The sequence below is a fragment of the Typopeltis vanoorti genome, chromosome 25, assembly GCF_054136105.1.
Source record: "Typopeltis vanoorti isolate ZY-2024b chromosome 25, IOZ_Tvanoo_1.0, whole genome shotgun sequence".
NCBI lineage: Eukaryota > Metazoa > Arthropoda > Arachnida > Uropygi > Thelyphonidae > Typopeltis > Typopeltis vanoorti.
Window position 1 is genome coordinate 40,521,595 of NC_143573.1, and position 20,114 is coordinate 40,541,708.

The following is a 20,114-nucleotide window of genomic DNA, read 5'->3' on the forward strand; positions in this document are numbered from 1 at the left end:
CTCATTTCTGTGGTCACTCCAAAAACCATAAAGAAGGTATTCTTTTCCTTAGCCCACCATGGACTGTTTCCTCTCCTACTTACCGCTTAATGATTGTTGTCACAGCTCTTACTGCCCACTCTAATTTGTTTGTAAAAACTTCATCAGATTTCTTGGCAAAAATCAAAAACTTATGCTTACAACTTACAGATATGATGTCAATTTCAACAGTCTTTATTTAGTTCCATTGGCAAAACCCTTTAGTTATTGTTTTAAGTGTTTCGTTCAGATACAGTCAAATTGTTCAGTTTCATCATATATTCTGGCTACTTTATATAACTTCAAGTTTTTTTTTTTTTTAGAGATAGATTAAATGTACTGCCATTGGTAAATACTCTCTCCCTTTTGTTGTGTCCCAATTTATGATTTTTATTCTATCTAGTAATTTCCTCTTATCTATGTTCTTCTATTATCTAGGCACGAGATATCACCAAAAATTTTACTAATACTTAAGTTATTTCTCCCCTTAGTACCCCTAATATTTGTATTTATACTGCGCCTTTTGGGATATTTAGTTTGAGATATTATATACAAAAACAAGGAGAAAGAACTCAAATATGTCTGAAAGTGAAACAATGTTGCAGTCATGACACTTTATCTCGTTTCTTAACAGATTAATTTCCCGCATGATTAGGTTCGTAATTTTTCAAGTGGTGCATTGGACAGCAATTTCAGACAACTGTTTTATCATTGGACAAAAGGTTTATTTAACTATTCAAACTTAAGTAGATTAACTAAACCTTTTACTGCACTAACACATAACTATGACATTTAACCTTCCTATACATTATAACAGACATGCAAAATTTCTCAGGACACGTAATTACTTAATTCACACTATTCAACTATCCAAACTTAAGTAGATTAACTAAACCATTTACTGCACTAACACATAACTATGACATTTAAACTTTCTTATACAATATAACAGACATGCAAAATTCTCAGGACACTTAATTATTCATATAACATTAACACTAGCCAGCTTACTTTTAATATATTCTGTCAGATACTAAAGTCCTAGTATAATTTTTCCTTGGTCACTTCAACAGTTCCGTATCAGAATAATGATACCTATTACAGACAAATTTTAGTTAACATTAGATATAATTTACAGTACCTTTCTTTCTTGAGTTTTCCACATGGGCCTTTACCTTTTTCTGATTGAACTATCTTGGTATGACCTCTTTGATAATCTGCTTCTCCTACGTTCCTTTTGGAGTTGAACTAGGCTTACGTGGTCTTAACTCTTCCGTAATTCGGGACACACTTTGAATCATCTATATGACGGCTGTGCGACTCGCGACGTGGATATCGATATCTTTATAGCTTTCCCTTTCTTGTGGTTGTCACTGAAGTTGAAACACAAAGAATATGTTTCCTTTTCTTTGACTCTATGGCATTCTTCGCTTCTTACATAGGAAATCCGAAATCGAAATCCCGCTCACTTTTGTTTCCATGTTGTGACGACAGAGATATAACCCCAATCTCCACTCAGGAAAACCACGTGAAACTTATGCCACGGAGCTCGTAGAGAACTCCTCGGGAACAGAACCAAAACAAAAACCAAAAAGCCTTGTGGGAGGGGGGGGGGTTTCCAACCCTTTTATACTTGCTCTCCTAACGGCACCCTCTTTAACTTCTTTTCTCCGCCCCTACTTGTTTTTACTTCACCGACCAATTAGGGTGGCGTTTTTTTTTCTGCCAAACGTCCTTTGGTCAGCGAGCCAAACGATGTCTCAATCCGGGAATCGGCCCTGAGCGATAGTCTGTTGTTTTTCTTCCGCTAGCCTCTAACTTAATCCCCTTTCCAAATGTTTTCTATGAATTCACTTAATATTTTAATCTCTAGCCTCTCGCATACCATCTCTTATGACTAATCCTTTTCTGTCTTATTTATTTAAATTTTCTCTTTTATATCATATTACAACATTAATATATTCTTTCTTTTGCTAGCTAGTTCAACAAATACCTTTATGTTTTATACATTTTATTGGATGCAAGGATATTTCTTTTTCTTTTAAATAATTCATTTAAATTAGCTATTAGTTTATTGCAGGGTTTTTTTTTATTTGCTCTTCGTGTTACACCATGATAGCTGAGAATTCTATATTCTCAAGATATCAGGGTGTAACAAAGGTCCCCCCATTAAACAAAAAAATTTTTTAAAAGAAATTTTTCTAACAAAGTATTCCCTCTCTCATATACGGTTCTTTTCAGGGATGAACCTTCCATTCACTCTAGGTCTTAGGTCATATCTAGATTGGACAAACTTTTTCCTTCTATCACTGGCTGTGCTTCCTTCTCTTATCTCTGTCGAACTTAATATGTATCTTCTGTTACTCTGTGCCTTATCCTTCTGATTACATTTGACTACACTGCTATCTTGTAATGTATTGGACCTAATTCCATTCTCATTTGAATTATTCACAAATCTTGCACAATCTGTGAGTATGTGTGCAGCCTTCATAGCAAGAGGTAAATTCCAAACTAATAACTCACTTATTGCCCTTCTAAGCTTGAATATAAAACATAAGAAGTCGGCATAAATAAACTGCCGCTTAGATTGTACATTTACTTCACGTCTCCTGTTCATGTTCCACCTTGAGTATTTAAAGTAACCTCTAGATCTTTCAAATCTCTCATTTAGGTTTACAGCGATTGTTCCCTGACTACTTTCCCCTAATTTCCTTTCCTCTGCACTTTGATTATCTACTACTTTGACGTTTGTTATGAGGTAAGTCTCCATCTGACTTTTGTCTTCAGATGTTGAAGTTAATGAAGAATCAGTCTGGTCATCAATACAGTCTTCATTATCCCTCTTAGACTGTACACTTTGCACGATGTTAGTCTCATTTCTCATTCTGCCTTGGTGTGATTCCCTAACCTTCCTTCCCTTATTATTTCTCTCTTTACCTGACCACTTTCTTCCCATAAGGAACATTTCATTATGAGAGAAGTTGCATGAGAATTTATACTTCTCTAGAAATCTTATTCCCAAGATGATTTGTGAGCTTGGGTGAGATGTTCTAGGGAGGACCAACAACTTCTGCCAAACACACATATTAAACTCAGGTAAGTATATTTTCACTCTAACCTTCTTGTTTACATAAACATTTGAGGTCGATATCCCCAATAATCTGATCGGTCTCTTTAATTTAGAAATGCCTTGCCATACACGGGATTTTATTCCTTGAAAATAATGTTCCGTTATGACAAAGACCTGGGAACCCGTATCTAGCAATATATCACAATGCAAACCTTGTATCTTACCCTTAATTATCATTTTCGACTTTCTTTGTTGTTCATGATTTCTTTGCCTATCTTCATAATTATGAGGAGTTTGCCCAAACTTCGACTCATTTCTATTATTTTTCATGGAGGGTCTCCTATTACTAAAACAGTTACGAGCTAAGTGCCCTATCTTGTTACAATTAAAGCATCTAGGAGGCTCCCTTCTGTCTCCTTGTTCATTATTTCTCTGTGTTTGGGGGTAGAGACACTTCGGGTTTCCTTTCTGTCACTGCCGCCAACTTTTGCATTACATCATCCAGACGGTTCAACATAGGCTGTTGAAAAGTTTCTACTTCTAGTCTGATTGATTCATTAGTCTTTTCTGGTTGAGGGATAGATGATTTCGAAGTCTTATCTGTGACTGCCACCAGCTGTTTCAGTACAGCATCAAGACGGTTCATCATCGGCTGTTGTAATCGTTCAACCTCTTGTCTTACCATTTCATTACTCCTCTCCGTCTGAGATATATCTGATTTTGAGGGCCTTTCCGTTACAGCCGCCAGCTGCTTCAGTGCAGCATCAAGATGGTCTAATAAGGGCTGTTGTAACTGTTCCACTTCTTGTTTTATTATAGAACGTACGTCCCTGTCTGTTAGTCCTACTTGTTCATGGATGTTTAATTCATCTTTAGTTACTTGATTAACATTGACTGATTTTTCTCTTTCTCCCTCACTATCCTTTTGATCATTAGTAGTCTTGCTCTCTTTATTATGTTCTTGCCCCTTTTCAGAATTGCCCTTCTCTTCAGTTATGTTTATTGTCCCATGAACATGTGTGGGACGGAGTTCTCCGAGCAATTGTTCGCGTTCCTTTACAGCATCGTAACATTCTCTTAAATTGGATAATTTCTTATCGAATGCTGTCTCCTTCAATTCAGGTTTGATTCCCTGTCTGAATTGTTGAAAAATGTCCCAGTCCAAGTGAGGTTTTTCTTCACTATGGACACTTAGAGTACTGGCTATCATCAGTAACCTGTTATGGAACTCAGCCACACTTTCCTTTTCCTCCTGAGAGCACCTCTGGAGCTTCCATAAGTTAGGTCCCAAGCTTCCCATTTTTGAGAACTCAGAAATTAGGACTGTCTTAAATCGGAAGTAATCCAGTGTTTCCTTGAGAATGGGGCAAGAATACAGGAAAGCTTTAGCCTTTCCCACCAGTTTACTTCGGAGTAGGACTAGCAACTGAAAATCAGTCCATCCTCCAACTCTTCTAAGCTCTTCTATATAACTAAAGAAATTTAGGACGTCATCAGTCTCCTCGCCCGAAAATTGTGGGAACACCTGCTGTGGGTTAACGTAACGAAAGAATTCCCTGTTATCCATGCCTAAATTACTGGAGGGTTCAGTCATACTTGCATCCAATTTACACTAGTTAACTCTCTAAAATTCTCAACAAAACTTAACTAAATTTGTACCTCTCAGTTGTCTGATCTGCCACCAAAACCAACTTGTTGTGAATAGCTTATAATTAAGATTTAATTAGCTAAACTACATCCTGTCGACTGCGCCATTTATGATTTTTATTCCAATTAGAGAAATTCTGCTTAGCTATGTTCAACTATTATCTACGCACGGGATATCACCAAAAATTTTACTAATACTTAAGTTATTTCTCCCCTTAGTACCCCTAATATTTGTATTTATATTGCGGCTTTTGGGATATTTAGTTTGAGATATTATATACAAAAACAAGGAGAAAGAACTCAAATATGTCTGAAAGTGAAACAATGTTGCAGTCGTGACACTTTATCTCGTTTCTTAACAGATTAATTTCCCGCGTGATTAGGTTCGTAATATTTCAAGTGGTGCATTGTCCAGCAATTTCAGACAACTGTTTCATCATTGGACAAAAGGTTTATTAAATTCCTTAACATTGGTACAATTCAGATATTAGTTATTACTCAATTCAATGCTATACTAAATATTTACAAACTGACATTAGCTTATCATAAGTATTTAAGCTATGATTCTATAATGAGTATTACGATCATGCCGCCATAACAATTCAACACATAAATTCATTTGACATGAACAAATAAGATTAATTCACATTATTTAACTATTCAAACTTAGATTAACTAAACCTTTTACTGCACTAACACATGACTATGACATTTAACCTTCCTATACATTATAATAGACATGCAAAATTTCTCAGGACACGTAATTACTTAATTCACACTATTCACCTATCCAAACTTAAGTAGATTAACTAAACCATTTACTGCACTAACACATAACTATGGCATTTAAACTTTCTTATACAATATAACAGACATGCAAAATTCTCAGGACACTTAATTATTCATATAACATTAACACTAGCCAGCTTACTTTTAATATATTCTGTCAGATACTAAAGTCCTAGTATAATTTTTCCTTGGTCACTTCAACAGTTCCGTATCAGAATAATGATATCTATTACAGACAAATTTTAGTTAACATTAGATATAATTTACAGTACCTTTCTTTCTTGAGTTTTCCACATGGGCCTTTACCTTTTTTCTGATTGAACTATCTTGGTATGACCTCTTTGATAATCTGCTTCTCCTACGTTCCTTTTGGAGTTGAACTAGGCTTACGCGGTCTTAACTCTTCCGTAATTCGGGACACACTTTGAATCATCTATATGACGGCTGTGCGACTCGCGACGTGGATATCGATATCTTTATAGCTTTCCCTTTCTCGTGGTTGTCACTGAAATTGAAACACAAAGAATATGTTTCCTTTTCTTTGACGGCATTCTTCGCTTCTTACATAGGAAATCCGGAATCGAAATCCCGCTCACTTTTGTTTCCATGTTGTGACGACGGAGATATAACCCCAATCTCCACTCAGGAAAACCGCGTGAAACCTATGCCACGGAGCTCGTAGAGAACTCCTCGGGAACAGAACCAAAACAAAAACCAAAAAGCCTCGTGGGAGGGGGGGGGGTTTCCAAGCCTTTTATACTTGCTCTCCTAACGGCACCCTCTTTAACTTCTTTTCTCCGCCCCCTACTTGTTTTTACTTCACCGACCAATTAGGGTGGCGTTTTTTTTCTGCCAAACGATGTCTCAATCCGGGAATCGGCCCTGAGCGATAGTCTGTTGTTTTTCTTCCGCTAGCCTCTAACTTAATCCCCTTTCCAAATTTTTTCTATGAATTCACTTAATATTTTAATCTCTAGCCTCTCGCATACCATCTCTTATGACTAATCCTTTTCTGTCTTATTTATTTAAATTTTCTCTTTTATATCATATTACAACATTAATATATTCTTTCTCTTGCTAGCTAGTTCAACAAATACCTTTATGTTTTATACATTTTATTGAATGCAAGGATATTTCTTTTTCTTTTAAATAATTCATTTAAATTAGCTATTAGTTTATTGCAGGTTTTTTTTTTATTTGCTCTTCGTGTTACACCATGATAGCTGAGAATTCTATATTCTCAAGATATCAGGGTGTAACACTTTCTCTAGCAAATTACAACTTAAGCATTCTAGAAGCCTCATTATTTTTCCTCATTTAACTTCATACATCATTCTAGATGTACTATATGGATGATGTCTTTACTATATTATTATTACATCCTGGAGTTGCACTACCTTCATTTCTTAACAAAATCAATAGCCCATTGTGTTATTCTGACTTTTTTTTTTTATTTGTCGCTGAAGATTATCTGTTTGGTTTGAGATCAAAATATTTGGTTATATATCTTACTTTTATTTATTATATTAGAAGTATTAAAATCATTCTTTACACAAATTCTCATAATTATTCTATTCCTTTTTTTTACTTGTAATATGATCACTTTGTTCTTTACTTTCTTTATTTAGGTACAAATTGTGTTTATATGAGATTAGAAGTGGTTTTTCATAATCTATGAACAAGATATGAGTATTTAAGTTGAATTCTCTTTTTTCAAGTACATTTAAAGTGAAGACCTAATCAATACATGAATAACACTTTCTAACTCTTCTTTTACATAGTCCAGTTTTTCCTCTATGTAATAACTTTCTAATTTCCCTTTTAGTGTGGAATTCTTTATATTATAATTTATTTTTAATTGTATTGAAAGACAACCACCATTTTCTGTAAGCTTTTCTCTTATTTTTTTCCAGTGGCATTGCCAGAGCTTTTGCTGCCCCTCTCAATACACACCAAAAATATTACAAAAAGTCAAAATGACTTATAGGATAAGGTTCAAAGTGCCGCCCGGGGTGGACACACTATGGCACTGGTTTTTTCTATATGTTTATTTCAATTTCTGATATTGCTTTTTTCAGTGTCATTCTGTTCTCTCCCCCTTCCCCCCAACGCTGTCATTAGATACATTTTTAATTATATGTATATATAACATATGAGTTATATTTTATATTAATATGCAAAAGTGATGAAAAATTTTCCTTCAGCTAAACTAAATTACATGTACACAAGCCAAGACCAACCATGTGCAAGCTCTGTTAGTTCAGATCCACATCTGAAGCAACATATTTCCCTTTCACTTAAAACATTTGAAACTTTCTGAAGAATCAACTCCTACTTTGGCTTATTTAAATAACAACAAACATCTGTAGAAAGTTTCTGGTATTGAAACTACGTGTTTTTAGACAAATAATGAGTTTAATAAAATCAACAAATATAATCCTACAAGTTTCATAAGTTGTTAGACTACATCGTCAGAAGTACTAGCAAAAATTATACACAAAAACATTAGAAACAATTAATTACACATACAGATGTTATTCGAACTTCACAATTGGTACATACAAACAAGTAACCAGAATAAAAAAAAGTTAAATTAATTACTGTATTAGAACACTGCTAGTTGTTGCTGTCACATTCTGTAGCATGGCACATGTCGTATCCTAGGTCTGCAGTAGTTAGATTTTTCATGAAAGCAGGTCAAACTTGATGTAGGATTAAGCTTTAACTTTTGTAACATTGTCTTATGATCCATAGCCTCTGCTACAGATCCCCAGACAATATTAAGGTTAAGGATTTCAGAGGCTTCCTTGAACTTTATCATGAAACATTATGAGCAGTACATGGCATTTTTGTTTGTTGCCAAACTAGTTTATTTGATGACCTGTGTTAATTATATGGGATGCTAAACCTGATTTATGTTCTCTTCTTTTTTTTTTTCAATGTCTTTTATGTGTTCAGACATGCTAATTTCCCCTGACCTTCCCATCTTCCATACATAGGAAATGTCACAAGAGCAATGAATCTCATAAATGCCCGATTTTTTCATGAAGATGATAACATCTAATATGTGCAAGTAATTGTTTCTAGCTTTCTTTTTCTTTGTGTGTGTGTGTGTGTGTGTGTGTAACTTTTGCTAGTACCCTTGACGATGTAATTCTGATGACTTATGAAACTTGCAAAGCTATATTTGTTTATTTTATTAAACTTGTTACTTGTCAAAAAACATGGAGTCTCAATACTGAAAACTTTCTATAGAAACTTCATATTCAACAACTCAGTTGTTTGCAGTTTATGATTGTCGGCAGCACAAAAATGATATGAAATATCCTCCAGCTTCAGCCAGTGAAATTATATTTCAGGAGTTTCTAAATGAGACTGTGGATGACATGAACATCATTGATGCATGCCCAACATGTTTTATTTTTTTGGCATGGTGGGGGGGGGGGAATATTCCTATTATGTTTTGCTATTTTGTTGCTGTTGTATTTCACTGTTTTCTGATTTTTTTTTTTTTTTTTTTTTATATTTTTTGTGAGAGATTTTTTCAACCCAGTAACACTAATTTTTTGTTTGCACATTAGAATGTTGAGAAAATTTCTAGGGTACAGGCATATGCAGTACAGATGATTGACACTACTACCACACCAGGAATTCTAAGTCACAAATCCATGAGTGGCCTCAGCAGTGTCCCTGCAGTACGTGAATTCCCTCTAGGCACAACTTTGCAGAGTTAGCAAGCAGCAGCAGCAGGATCAGAAGGCTTCAGAAGTCTAGCAACTTTGTCAGACATACATTTCACATGTGGAAGGGAAATTCTGGAATTGAGCTGGTGCTGATCTGGAAGCCTTCAGAATTGTTACCAGTAGGTTCATTCCTATGTAGCAACAAGCCTGCAGAAAGTGCTTTACTGCCTTACCTTCGAATGGAGGAATTAATAGCCTAGTTCAGTAATTACGAGGGTGGTCTGACAAGTTCTCGGCCTCGACCATAGATGGCAACACTATCAGCAAGATTTTTTTTTTTAAGTTGGTACATCTGTCATAAGCATTCGTGTGAAATTGTAAGTCATTCTATCAAGTATTTTGTTTTATACAACTGTCTGAAGCAAAAGTATTGTCTGTATCCCTTGAAATGGATAAATTGAGTATCGTGCAATTATAAAATTCTTTGTAAAAGAAGGTTTGATGCCCAAAGAAATTCATTCGAAGTTTATGGGTACTTTTCTCTTTCATTTTCAACAATTAAGAAATGGGCTGCCAAGTTTACACGTGGCTGTACCAGCCTTGAACATGATCCATTTGAAGGACGTCCAAAAAGTGTAACAACACCAGAAATCATTGATCAAGTGCACGATATGGTATTGGATGACTGGCAAGTCAAAGTGCATGAAATTGCTGAGACTATAGGCATTTCAAAAGAACGTGTAGGATATATTTTGCATGAAGAATTGCAAATGAAAAATCTTTACGCAAGATTGGTGGCGCACTTGCTCACAGCAGATTAAAAACATACTTGCATGAAATTCTCTGAACAGTGCTTGGAGCATTTTAACAAGTATAAAACTGATTTTGTGCATTGATTTATTACTATGGATGAGACTTGGATTCACTATTACACACCAGAATCCAAACACCAGTCAAAACAGCGAACAGAAGCCGGTTGTTCAGCACCAAAGAAGACAGAGTCGGTTCCATCAGGAGGAAAGGTCATGACATCGGTGTTTTGAGATGCTAACGGCATTTGTTTATTAATTATCTTGAAAAGGGTAAAACAATAACCAGGGAATATTATTCTGATCTTTTAACCGGACCAGACAAAAAAATTCATGAGAAAAGACCCGGTTTGCAGAAGAAAAAAATCGTCTTTCATCAGGACAATGCACCTGCCCACAAAGGTGTTTTGGCAATGGGAAAATTAAGGGATCTGCACTATGAATTGTTGGAACATCCACCCTATTCCCTAGATTTGGCTCCCTCTGACTTCTATCTCTTCCCAAAAGTAAAACTCTTCTTTGCTGGTCAGCGTTTTTCTTCGAATCAAGAAGTGATTGCAGCTGTAGAGGAGTATTTTGCAGATCTTACTGTGAACCACTTCAGGGATGGGATAATGGTGCTGGAGCATCGCTGGAATAAATGTATTAGTCTTAAGGGAGATTATGTTGAAAAATAAAAATAATTTTGAAATGATAAATTCATTTTTACATTGTTTGGCTGAGAACTTTTCAGACTACCCTCGTAAGGTGTGGAGAGCATATCCAACAATGCCACCATCCACACTACATGCAAGAAGAAAAGGAGAGGAATATAAATTGGAGACCCTGCTCTAGCGATGAAGCATGGCAATAGCCTCTTCATGCATCCAATAAGCAGGGTAGTGTTTCATTAAGCTGTGAAAGTCATCTACCACTTAGATATCTAGTGGCATATTCTCCAACTAGGGAAAGTAAGTTTTTAAGGTGGCATTACTCTCCTTGCTAATGTCTTATTTGTGAAACAAGCCATAGCCCATTAATTTCCCAAACTGTTCTCTTATTTAACTTTATAGTTTCCATTGAACTAGTGAAGACACTTGAACAAACATTTTGGTTGTAATAAAAGTTTATGATTTTTTCCTTTTTTATTTTCTATTGTAATTTTTGCAGTAAGCCTCTGTAAAAACTAATTCTTTATAAAAGTAATCCTTTATATCTTTTAATCACAGCTGTCTGTATGAATAACTCAACTTAAACCATCTTCCAAAATATTTTTATTGATTTGCAGATGCAGCAGCAGCAAAGGCTTCAGCAGTTGCAACAAGTTTCACAGAGTGGTCCAAATCCACAGTTAAGACATCTTCTTCAACAGGTATGATAATTCTTTGCAATTTTTGAAGTCTTACAGTTGAATTTATATTAAGAAATTTTTTATTAAACTTTATATTAAGAAAAAAAAGTAATGGTAGTAGTAATAATAATAACTATAATAATGCTATTACCAGACAGGCATCTCCATGGAGTCTGAAGACTGACACTGCCTATCATATCTCTCCTTAAACACATTCACTGATAAGATCATTCATGACTACCTCTTGTCCCATTCCACTCATTTGTCATTCTCCACTAAAAAATCGAACTCTTACATTCTTGAGATGACCCTCCCCATCCTTGTTCTTTCCTGTTCCGCTATAAACTAAAACTGTCAACCTATCACAATTCCTATTTCAAACTCCATCAGTTCCCTTCTTGCAGCCTTTTCATCCAGATACAGTTGCAGATACAGATACCCTTCCATCTCACTATGGTATCACTGATTGTTGACTCGAGATGGCCCAATTTGTCAGCAATTTGCCAAACAGATAGTTCTCCAACATGGCATCCTATCACAACTCCTCTTTCAAACTCCATCAGTTCCCTTCTTGCAGCCTTTTCACCCAGATGCAGTTGCAATGACTGTATCTGGGCATCATATTCCTCCAATTTATACTGGCTACAAATACATGACTCATTACATGGCATGATGCACCTTGCCCATGGGGGGGGTTGACTTCTCTCCATGCAGCATACATACATATATATATATATATAAACTACAAATTATGTACTCACAAATTCACATTTCGATGGAAATCGTGTTGTAAATGCAGTATTAAATACACAAAAATAATAATCAATTCTGAGAAAGTGCTTAGTATTCTTTCTTTGTAAAGCATTTTATTTCTCGCAGAATTATCATTCTTCTTAACCTCCCTATTGACCGAGGTGGATGAAATAGTGAGACCAAGTTGCACTTCTTATCCATGTTATTCAACAGGTGTTACAGTATCGTATCCAGATTTAGCTGGATGTCTATAGACATCATGGCTGGTTGGGGGGGGGGGATCCACAACTGCTCCACCAGAAACTCCCAGGTCAGACAGAGCACAGCTTTCCATTTCTTTCTCTATATTATTTTGTTCTGACTCAAGTTTTTTTTATAAATATCTTATCTTATCTCTCCACATTTTCCATGATTTTCCTCTTCACGTTTTCCCCTCGGACTTACTTTTATATCTTCTTCTCAGTATTTTTAAATTCATTCTCATTATATGTCCACTTCAAGTGGGAGTTCACAAGCATTTCTTCCACACTTTCTTGTCCCAAAACATTCCTATTATCCATATTTCTTATTCTTTCTTTTCTTGTTGTAATAGGTTTCACAGTATGATAAGAACACAGATGGTTAAGAAAATAACTATTTATTAACTTAAAAGCTAATATTTCACTGGTATTATATCCAGCATCTTCAGAGCACACAACACAAAGTTTGTTACAAATGCAAAACAACCACAATCCGGTGTAACAGTGGGGCTAGTAAAAGTAATTGCAGCGTGCAACACAAGACTAAAGTCCTAATATGGTGCCATCTAGGTTAAAAAAAAAAAAATTCAAAGTTTTGAAATAGTGGTCCAAATGATAGTCTTAGAAAGTTTGAAAAAATGAAATAAAATAAAAGTAATAAATATTAATTTGGTCTTAAGATGACTGTCTCCCAAATCTTTGGTAGATTTATACAGCCATACTTGTTAAGGTTTGGAGTATGTTTTAAGGCTTCTGTTGATTCCAGGAACAACCTCTCTGACTTGTAGAAGCTTCTGTGCATTACTTTTGTTTCTTTCCAATTGATCCTGTGTGCAGGGGTATCCAAAGCATGGTCTGCCAGACCCGACTTACCATAGCAAAAGTGTCGGATATATTTTTTGTGTTCACTGAGGTGGATGTCCACATTTCTTCCTGTCTGTCCGTAGTAGGCTTGATGGCAAGAACAGGGCACTTCATAGACACCTGGATGTGATAAAGGAGTGCATTTGTCCTTAGGTGAACGGATGAGAGTTGCTAATTTTATATAAGGTTTAAATTCTGTGTGTAGTTGGTGTTTGTTAAGCACCCTAGATATCTTTTCAGATGTGCCTTTAATGTATGGGATGGCGATGGTTTTGTTGTAGTCTTCTGTGGTAGATAGAGGGGATTTATGGGTAGCAACCTAGATGGCGCCATATTAGGACTTTAGTCTTGTGTTGCACGCTGCAATCACTTATACTAGCCCCACTGTTACACCGGATTGTGGTTGTCTTGCATTTGTAACAAACTTTGTGTTGTGTGCTCTGAAGATGCTGGATATAATACCAGCGAAATATTAGCTTTTAAGTTAATAAATAGTTATTTTCTTAACCATCTGTGTTCTTATCATACCGTGAAACCTATTACAACATGTCTGACGAACACATAAGCCTATCCATGCGTCTTTCTTTTCTTGTTTTTTTGCCATCTTCTGTCTTGTAAACTTTCATTTCATTTGCTTATTTTTCCTTTTGTTAGTCTTAATATCTCTACTGCATAAGAAAAAAAAATGGATGGAAAGTAACTTATGCTAATCAAACATTTGCACTTTAATGAGCCCAAAATAGACCATTGTTATAAAAGTTTGGCCCAGTGAAATCCTCAACATCTGCTGATCAAATTTCAGCCACTCACTATACACTTACTAGTGATTCCCAAATAATTGAAGGTTTTACTACTGTTCAACATTTGCCCATTGTATCTGGCACCAGTAATTTGTACATTTTCTCGTATAATTTAAAACCACGTTCTCACTCTTCTTAATAATATAATCCATAAATCTATCTTCCAACTTTCCCATACTTCTTCCTGTTGAACCCAGTCAAAGGCTTTTTCTAAATTCTTAGTGTTTCTCCATCATTTCCCTCACAAAAAAAAAAAAAAAAAAAAAAAATAGTCAAAATCAATTCTTTGTTCTCTATTTTATATCTTAGTTGCCATTATCCTTTCATAAATCTTTGCACAATGACACAATAATGTTATTCCTCTTTAGTCAATACAATCCATTCTTGAGTTTTCTTTATGTACTGGTACAATAATCCTCTTTGTTCCAATCAAGTATCACTTTCTTTCTCCATATTACTCTAAAGATGCCCCACAACCTTTCATTCCTACATTACTAGAAGCTCTATCAGTTCATCAGACAAATCATCTATCCCATGGGTTTTTCTATTCTTCATCATCCTTAATGCTTCTTCAGCCTCTGTCATATTCCCTATTATCCCTCTCATTTCTAAAAGATTGTTGTCATATCATCTTATTCTCTTCTGTTTCATAAGCTTTCTGTCTGTTTTTTTTTTTTTTTTTTTTTTTTTAAAAAACTTAATTTTTTGCTCATTCTTCTGTTTTTTGTTGATTCGTACATTTCCTTGTTCCATTAATATCTTCTTCCAGCTTTATGTGAATCCAGCCTAGCTTTTTATATTTCCCCTTTAAATATTGTTTCTCTGTTTATTTATTTATTGCATGGCTCTTTCTTTGATTATGAATAATTCCATCATCATTGGATCTAGATTTTGGTTTAATTGTTTCTGTAACTCTCTTACCATCAGTATTTCTTTTCAAAACTTTTTTTTACTTTCACTTGTTCTGCCACACACTTCTTCTGTTAATCTTTCATTACATCTTGAAATTTTTTTCCATTCCTCTTCTACATTACTGGTGATTAACTCATTGGCTTGGACCTTCTGCCAACTTTGCTTAACCTCTGTCTGTTTCTACATCTTCAGCTTAAGCTTTTCACTTCTCTTTTTATCTTGCTACATTTATATTCCATAACCACAGCTTTAAAGAGGGCTATAAGAAACCTACAATCTCCAACTAAGGTAACAGGTGGCAATGCTTCTTTTCCGTGACTTTCATGCTCCATTCTTTATTAAGGATGAAATAATCTATTGTTTCTGAGACTTTTGTGCATGGAGAACATGTTGAACATTTATGACAAGTATATATTCCACACAGGAACCGTTTGTTGAACAATATTTTGTCGCATTTAAGTTAATAAAGTAATGTATCCCTCTTAAACAGATTGTTTCTTAACTCATTCATGTAATTTTGTTGTTGTTGTTTGGCTCTCCTGATGAAGTGTACTATAAACATGAAACTAGTAGAGATTTAAACTCAATAAAATGATTGTTCATCAAACAGTCTCCATGTGGAATATAGACCAGACTTAATAGATTATTTCATGTTTAACATTTATTGATTTTTGCTCACCATCCCAACTATATATTTTTAATTCTGTGGCTTTGTTTTTTCTTATACTAGCTGTTTCCATTTTTGAGATTATTTCTTTGACAAATGGTCCTAAATGTTTTTTTACTACTGTTCTATCTTCTCCAACCTGTGCTTTATTATCTAAGGTAATTACACTCATATTCTGAATAATTCCCTCCAATTTTTCCTCAAATGATATAGTTTACATTACATTTAAATACAAGTCTCATTATCCTATCGCTAATTCAGTCATTTTTTTTTTATAAGTCTGTCATTTACTTCTTTACTGAAGATAATGCCAATACCATTTTTGAATGGTTGTTACCTCCTTTCCAAAACAAAATTTAGTCTCCTCTTAAGTTTCTCTTTCCTCTTTTTTGCAGTTTGTCTCACTCAAAACATAAACATCTTTCTTTGCCATCATAATATCCGCTAACTTCTCATTTTTATGTGTTAATATGTTCAATTTTCCTACTCTCAATTTCCTCTCTAGTCCAGGTTATTTACCATTTGTATTCACCTGGCTTTGATTCCTGTTTCTTTTTATCTATAAAAAGAAACACAGCTAGCTTTCTGGACTTGTCACAGCATCATTGGTGGTGGTGGTGGTTTTTTTCCTTTCAGTCATTTCCAACCTAGGTGACTTTGTAGGCATTGTCCACAAAGTGTTCCTGGTGAGGTTTTTACAGGATAGTTCACCACTGCTCCCCCCCACACACACACACACATTTTATCTGGGCTTGGGACCGGCATATGGCTAGGACATATTCATACTGTAATCCACGTGTTCACGGGACCAGTTTGCCTGTTCTGGGGAACGAAAAACCTGAGTTTCCGAGTGAAAAAAAACCCCTACCTCTGTATGAGACCGGCTAACTCACCTTTAATCGAACATTAAAGGTGAGTTAAATCACCTTTAATTGAGCATTCTGAATAATGGGGCTCTAGGTAGACGAAGCCCATAGGGCTTCGTCTATACTAGAGCCCCATTATTCAGAATGTTCAAGGTTTCTAATGCATTTTCTTCTATCAGGCATGCCCAGCTGATTTGACTCTTCGCCTCACATGCCCTTTCAAGCTCAGAAGTAAGATTGAACTGTGAGACATTATTAAGATAAGCAAAGTGCTTGCAGCAAACCATACTTGGTTATACCACACTTGTATTGTAGTTACTGATTTCTTAATGTGTGATTTATGAAAAAAAACTATTCTTAAAATGTGTATATATGTGTTATTTTCAAACAGCAAGTTCAACAAATTCGACAGCATCCTCATCAACAAATGTTATTGCAACAACATCCTGGCATCCGTGCTCAACTTTCATCTGGTGTTTCGCAGACAGCTTTAACTTCTTCAGTTAATCAGCAGCAGCAGTCACAGCAGCAACAGCAGCAAGCACAGCAGCAAACTCAAGCTTGGGATGACCAAGGAATTTTAGGTCTTATTTGAATTATGGCTTCATATATTAATTATTCAACCATTATCATTTTGTACTTCATGAACATTTCTTTTTCTATGAGTAAAAACAAAATTTATACTATGACTGTAGTTAGACCAAAGGAAACCTCATGTACTGAAATGTGTGTAAAGATTATTGTAAAAAAAAAAATTTGATAATGCAATGTCAAGTGGCAACTGTTGTTTATTTCTATTAATCATCTTTTCCATTAATTTTGGACTGAAAAAACCAAATGGATTTATATTTCTAGACGTTTCAGCTTCAATTTGAGATGCATGATTGTACACAATCAGATTTTTAAGATTCATTTAAAACATAATATATTATTTATGATTCCATTTCAAGCTGAAGCTTCTCTTGTTGAAGATTAAAACTTTATGTTCTCTCTCTCTCTCTCTCTCTCAAGCTCCAGAACAGTTGTATCTATAACTGACTTCAAATATCTTTATAGCATATGCAACATTTTTATATATTTACTTGATTTGCATCTGAGTTCAAAGAAGTTTTCTGTATTTTTCCTATTACAGAAATCCTTCAGAAGCTTATATCTAAAAAAAATTAAAGTAATGAATCACATCTCAGGCATCTATAAAATTTATTGCACACTCAATCACACAGTATCTAGCATTCAGCTGCTAGTTTACTGGTTTAGGGTATGAGCCCAAATAAGTTGATGATGACTGGCTGAATACCAGGTGATTTGCTGTGTTTTGCATTTATAATTATTATCCAGGACTACTACAGAGTTAAAAAGATTCATCATGAGAAGTCCATCATACCATTCCTTAATCTCATTCATTAGTTGCACTATTGCTACCCTCTTGAACAATGCATTCCATGGACCAGCAGTTCTTGGGGGGGGGGGGCTACTTTTCACTCTCTCATTCATCACTTCATTTTGCAGCTTCCAGGGAGGTCCCCCTGTTATCAGTTCCTTCTGCTTGTTTTACTATAAAAAATCTTATCAGTGTCAATCTGGTAAATACCTCTCAACAGTTGTAAGTCTTAATCATGTTGTTCCTTTGTTTATTCTGGTAGAAATGCTTACACATTGGCTATTTGTCACATTTTTTTAACAAATTACAACATCGACTAATTATTACTCTACATTGTAGTTTCTTTAAAGAATTAATTATAATACATTTAATTAACATTTCTGATATTTAAGCAAAGTCAATCAGGGAACACAGTGCAGTATGATATGTGCACACAGACACTAACATTGAATAAATATTGAATAAATGAGGCCGAAGCATATGTGCACACAGGCACTAACATTGAATAAATGAGGCTGAAGCATAGCAAATGAAGTTAAGCCTAAAGTTCTAAATAGTGCCCCCCCCCCCCCCAGTATGCTAAATGAGTGTTTTCTTGGTCATTGAGCAGAAGTTTCAAGGATGAGTGCTTTCCAAATTATTTTGGGAAATTTCATGAAGCTGAGGCAGATACTAGGAACAATCTCTCATACTTATATTTGCTACAGTGCATTAGAGTGGCCCTCTTCCAGCATATCTTGTGGTGGTTGTCCAAAGCATTGTCAGCAAGACCGGAATGGCTATAGTGGTGGAACTAGATGTAGTCCTTGTGTTTGTCAATTCTCATATTAAGACAATTTTTAATTGCAAGGAACCTGGTAAAGACCTGGCAGGTCCAGGAATAACATCACACCTGCCTCCCAGCAGTATGGGATTATAAAAACCCCATATAACAGGACAAAATTAATCAGTTCTGATAACAGAGGCCTCACAACTTGACCACATTCTTAAGACCCAATGGCTACAACATTAAAAACCCAAAACCACCCCTGCTTCTCCAGAACAGACAACAACAAATTTATCACCATTCCATATATCCAGGGTACATCAGAAAAACTAATAAAAATCCTTGAAAAATACATTACAACCACTTATAGACCATGAAACTGGCACCTGTTATCTGCTGCACCAAAGCCTTCTTCAATTAACATGAAAAAATGAGGGATAAATAATACTATTTATTTAAGGCCATCATCAGTGGCAACAATAGTTAATTACAAAGTAGAATGTGAGCAATGGATTGGTTTGAAAAAGTTACAGCTGCATGATGTTATACATAAAACAACACAATGGCATTACTGAGGAAATACTGCAATACTAAAAATTATTATCTATTTTAAAAAAATAATTGATGTCTGATTAAAATAAGACTTTCCCATATCTTAGATAAAGAGAGGCAGTTGTTCCAATTTAAGTTTGGAGAGCGAAGTAAGGCCTCAGTACTTTCTTTAAACAAGCGTTCAAATTAATAATGACATTGATGAAGTAAATATGTTTCAGACCACAGGATGTTGTGTTGTTTTATGTATAACATAACATGGCTCTTGCTTTTCCAAATCAATCTGTTGTTCACATTCATACTTCATAATTAACTATTGTCGCCACTGATGATGGCCTTAAATAAATAGTATTATTTATCCCTCATTTTTTCATTTAATTGAAGAAGGCTTTGGTGTAGCAGATAACAGGTGCCAGTTTCATGGTCTATAAGTGGTTGTAATGTATTTTTCAAGGATTTTTATTAGTTTTTCTGATGTACCCTGGATATATGGAGTGGTGATAAATTTGTTGTTGTCTGTTCTGGAGAAGCAGGGGTGGTTTTGGATTTTTAATGTTGTAGCCATTGGGTCTTGAGAATGTGGTCAAGTTGTGAGGCCTCTGTTATCAGAACTGATTAATTTTGTCCTGTTATATGGGGTTTTTATAATCCCATACTGCTGGGAGGCAGGTGTGATGTTAGATTTCCTGTCAGAAGACAGGAAATCTAATATCAAAATCTGAAATAATGAACTCAGTTCTTTACTTTATAACAGATGATGTTATATTCCTAACTAGTACAAATGCTCAGAGCTTTGTGATTCAATTAAAGAACCAAATGACTGAGGTAGCAAATTTGATATGAAAATCAGCAATTTAGAAACAACATGAACATGAGCTGCATTTTGAAGGAAGAATCTATAGAACAAATATTTCAAGTATTTATGCACTGTTTTTAGTGAAAATGGCAAATAAATATAGAAATAGATA

At 35.0% G+C, this 20,114-nt stretch overlaps 1 protein-coding gene across 4 annotated transcripts in view; it reads left to right on the forward strand.

The window, feature by feature from the left end:
• The window catches only part of LOC150092679 (mediator of RNA polymerase II transcription subunit 25-like), a 616,627-nt gene extending 597,856 nt beyond the window's left edge, over positions 1-18,771 (forward strand). For all 4 annotated transcript variants that reach the window (XM_090414304.1, XM_090414306.1, XM_090414307.1 and 1 more), the window contains 2 exons: positions 11,284-11,367; positions 16,839-18,771. In XM_090414304.1, coding sequence (XP_090270430.1) covers positions 11,284-11,367; positions 16,839-17,042 — 288 coding nt within the window. In that variant the 3' untranslated portion in view covers positions 17,043-18,771. The remainder of the gene's footprint in view (positions 1-11,283; positions 11,368-16,838) is intronic.
• The last annotated feature ends 1,343 nt before the right edge of the window (positions 18,772-20,114 follow it).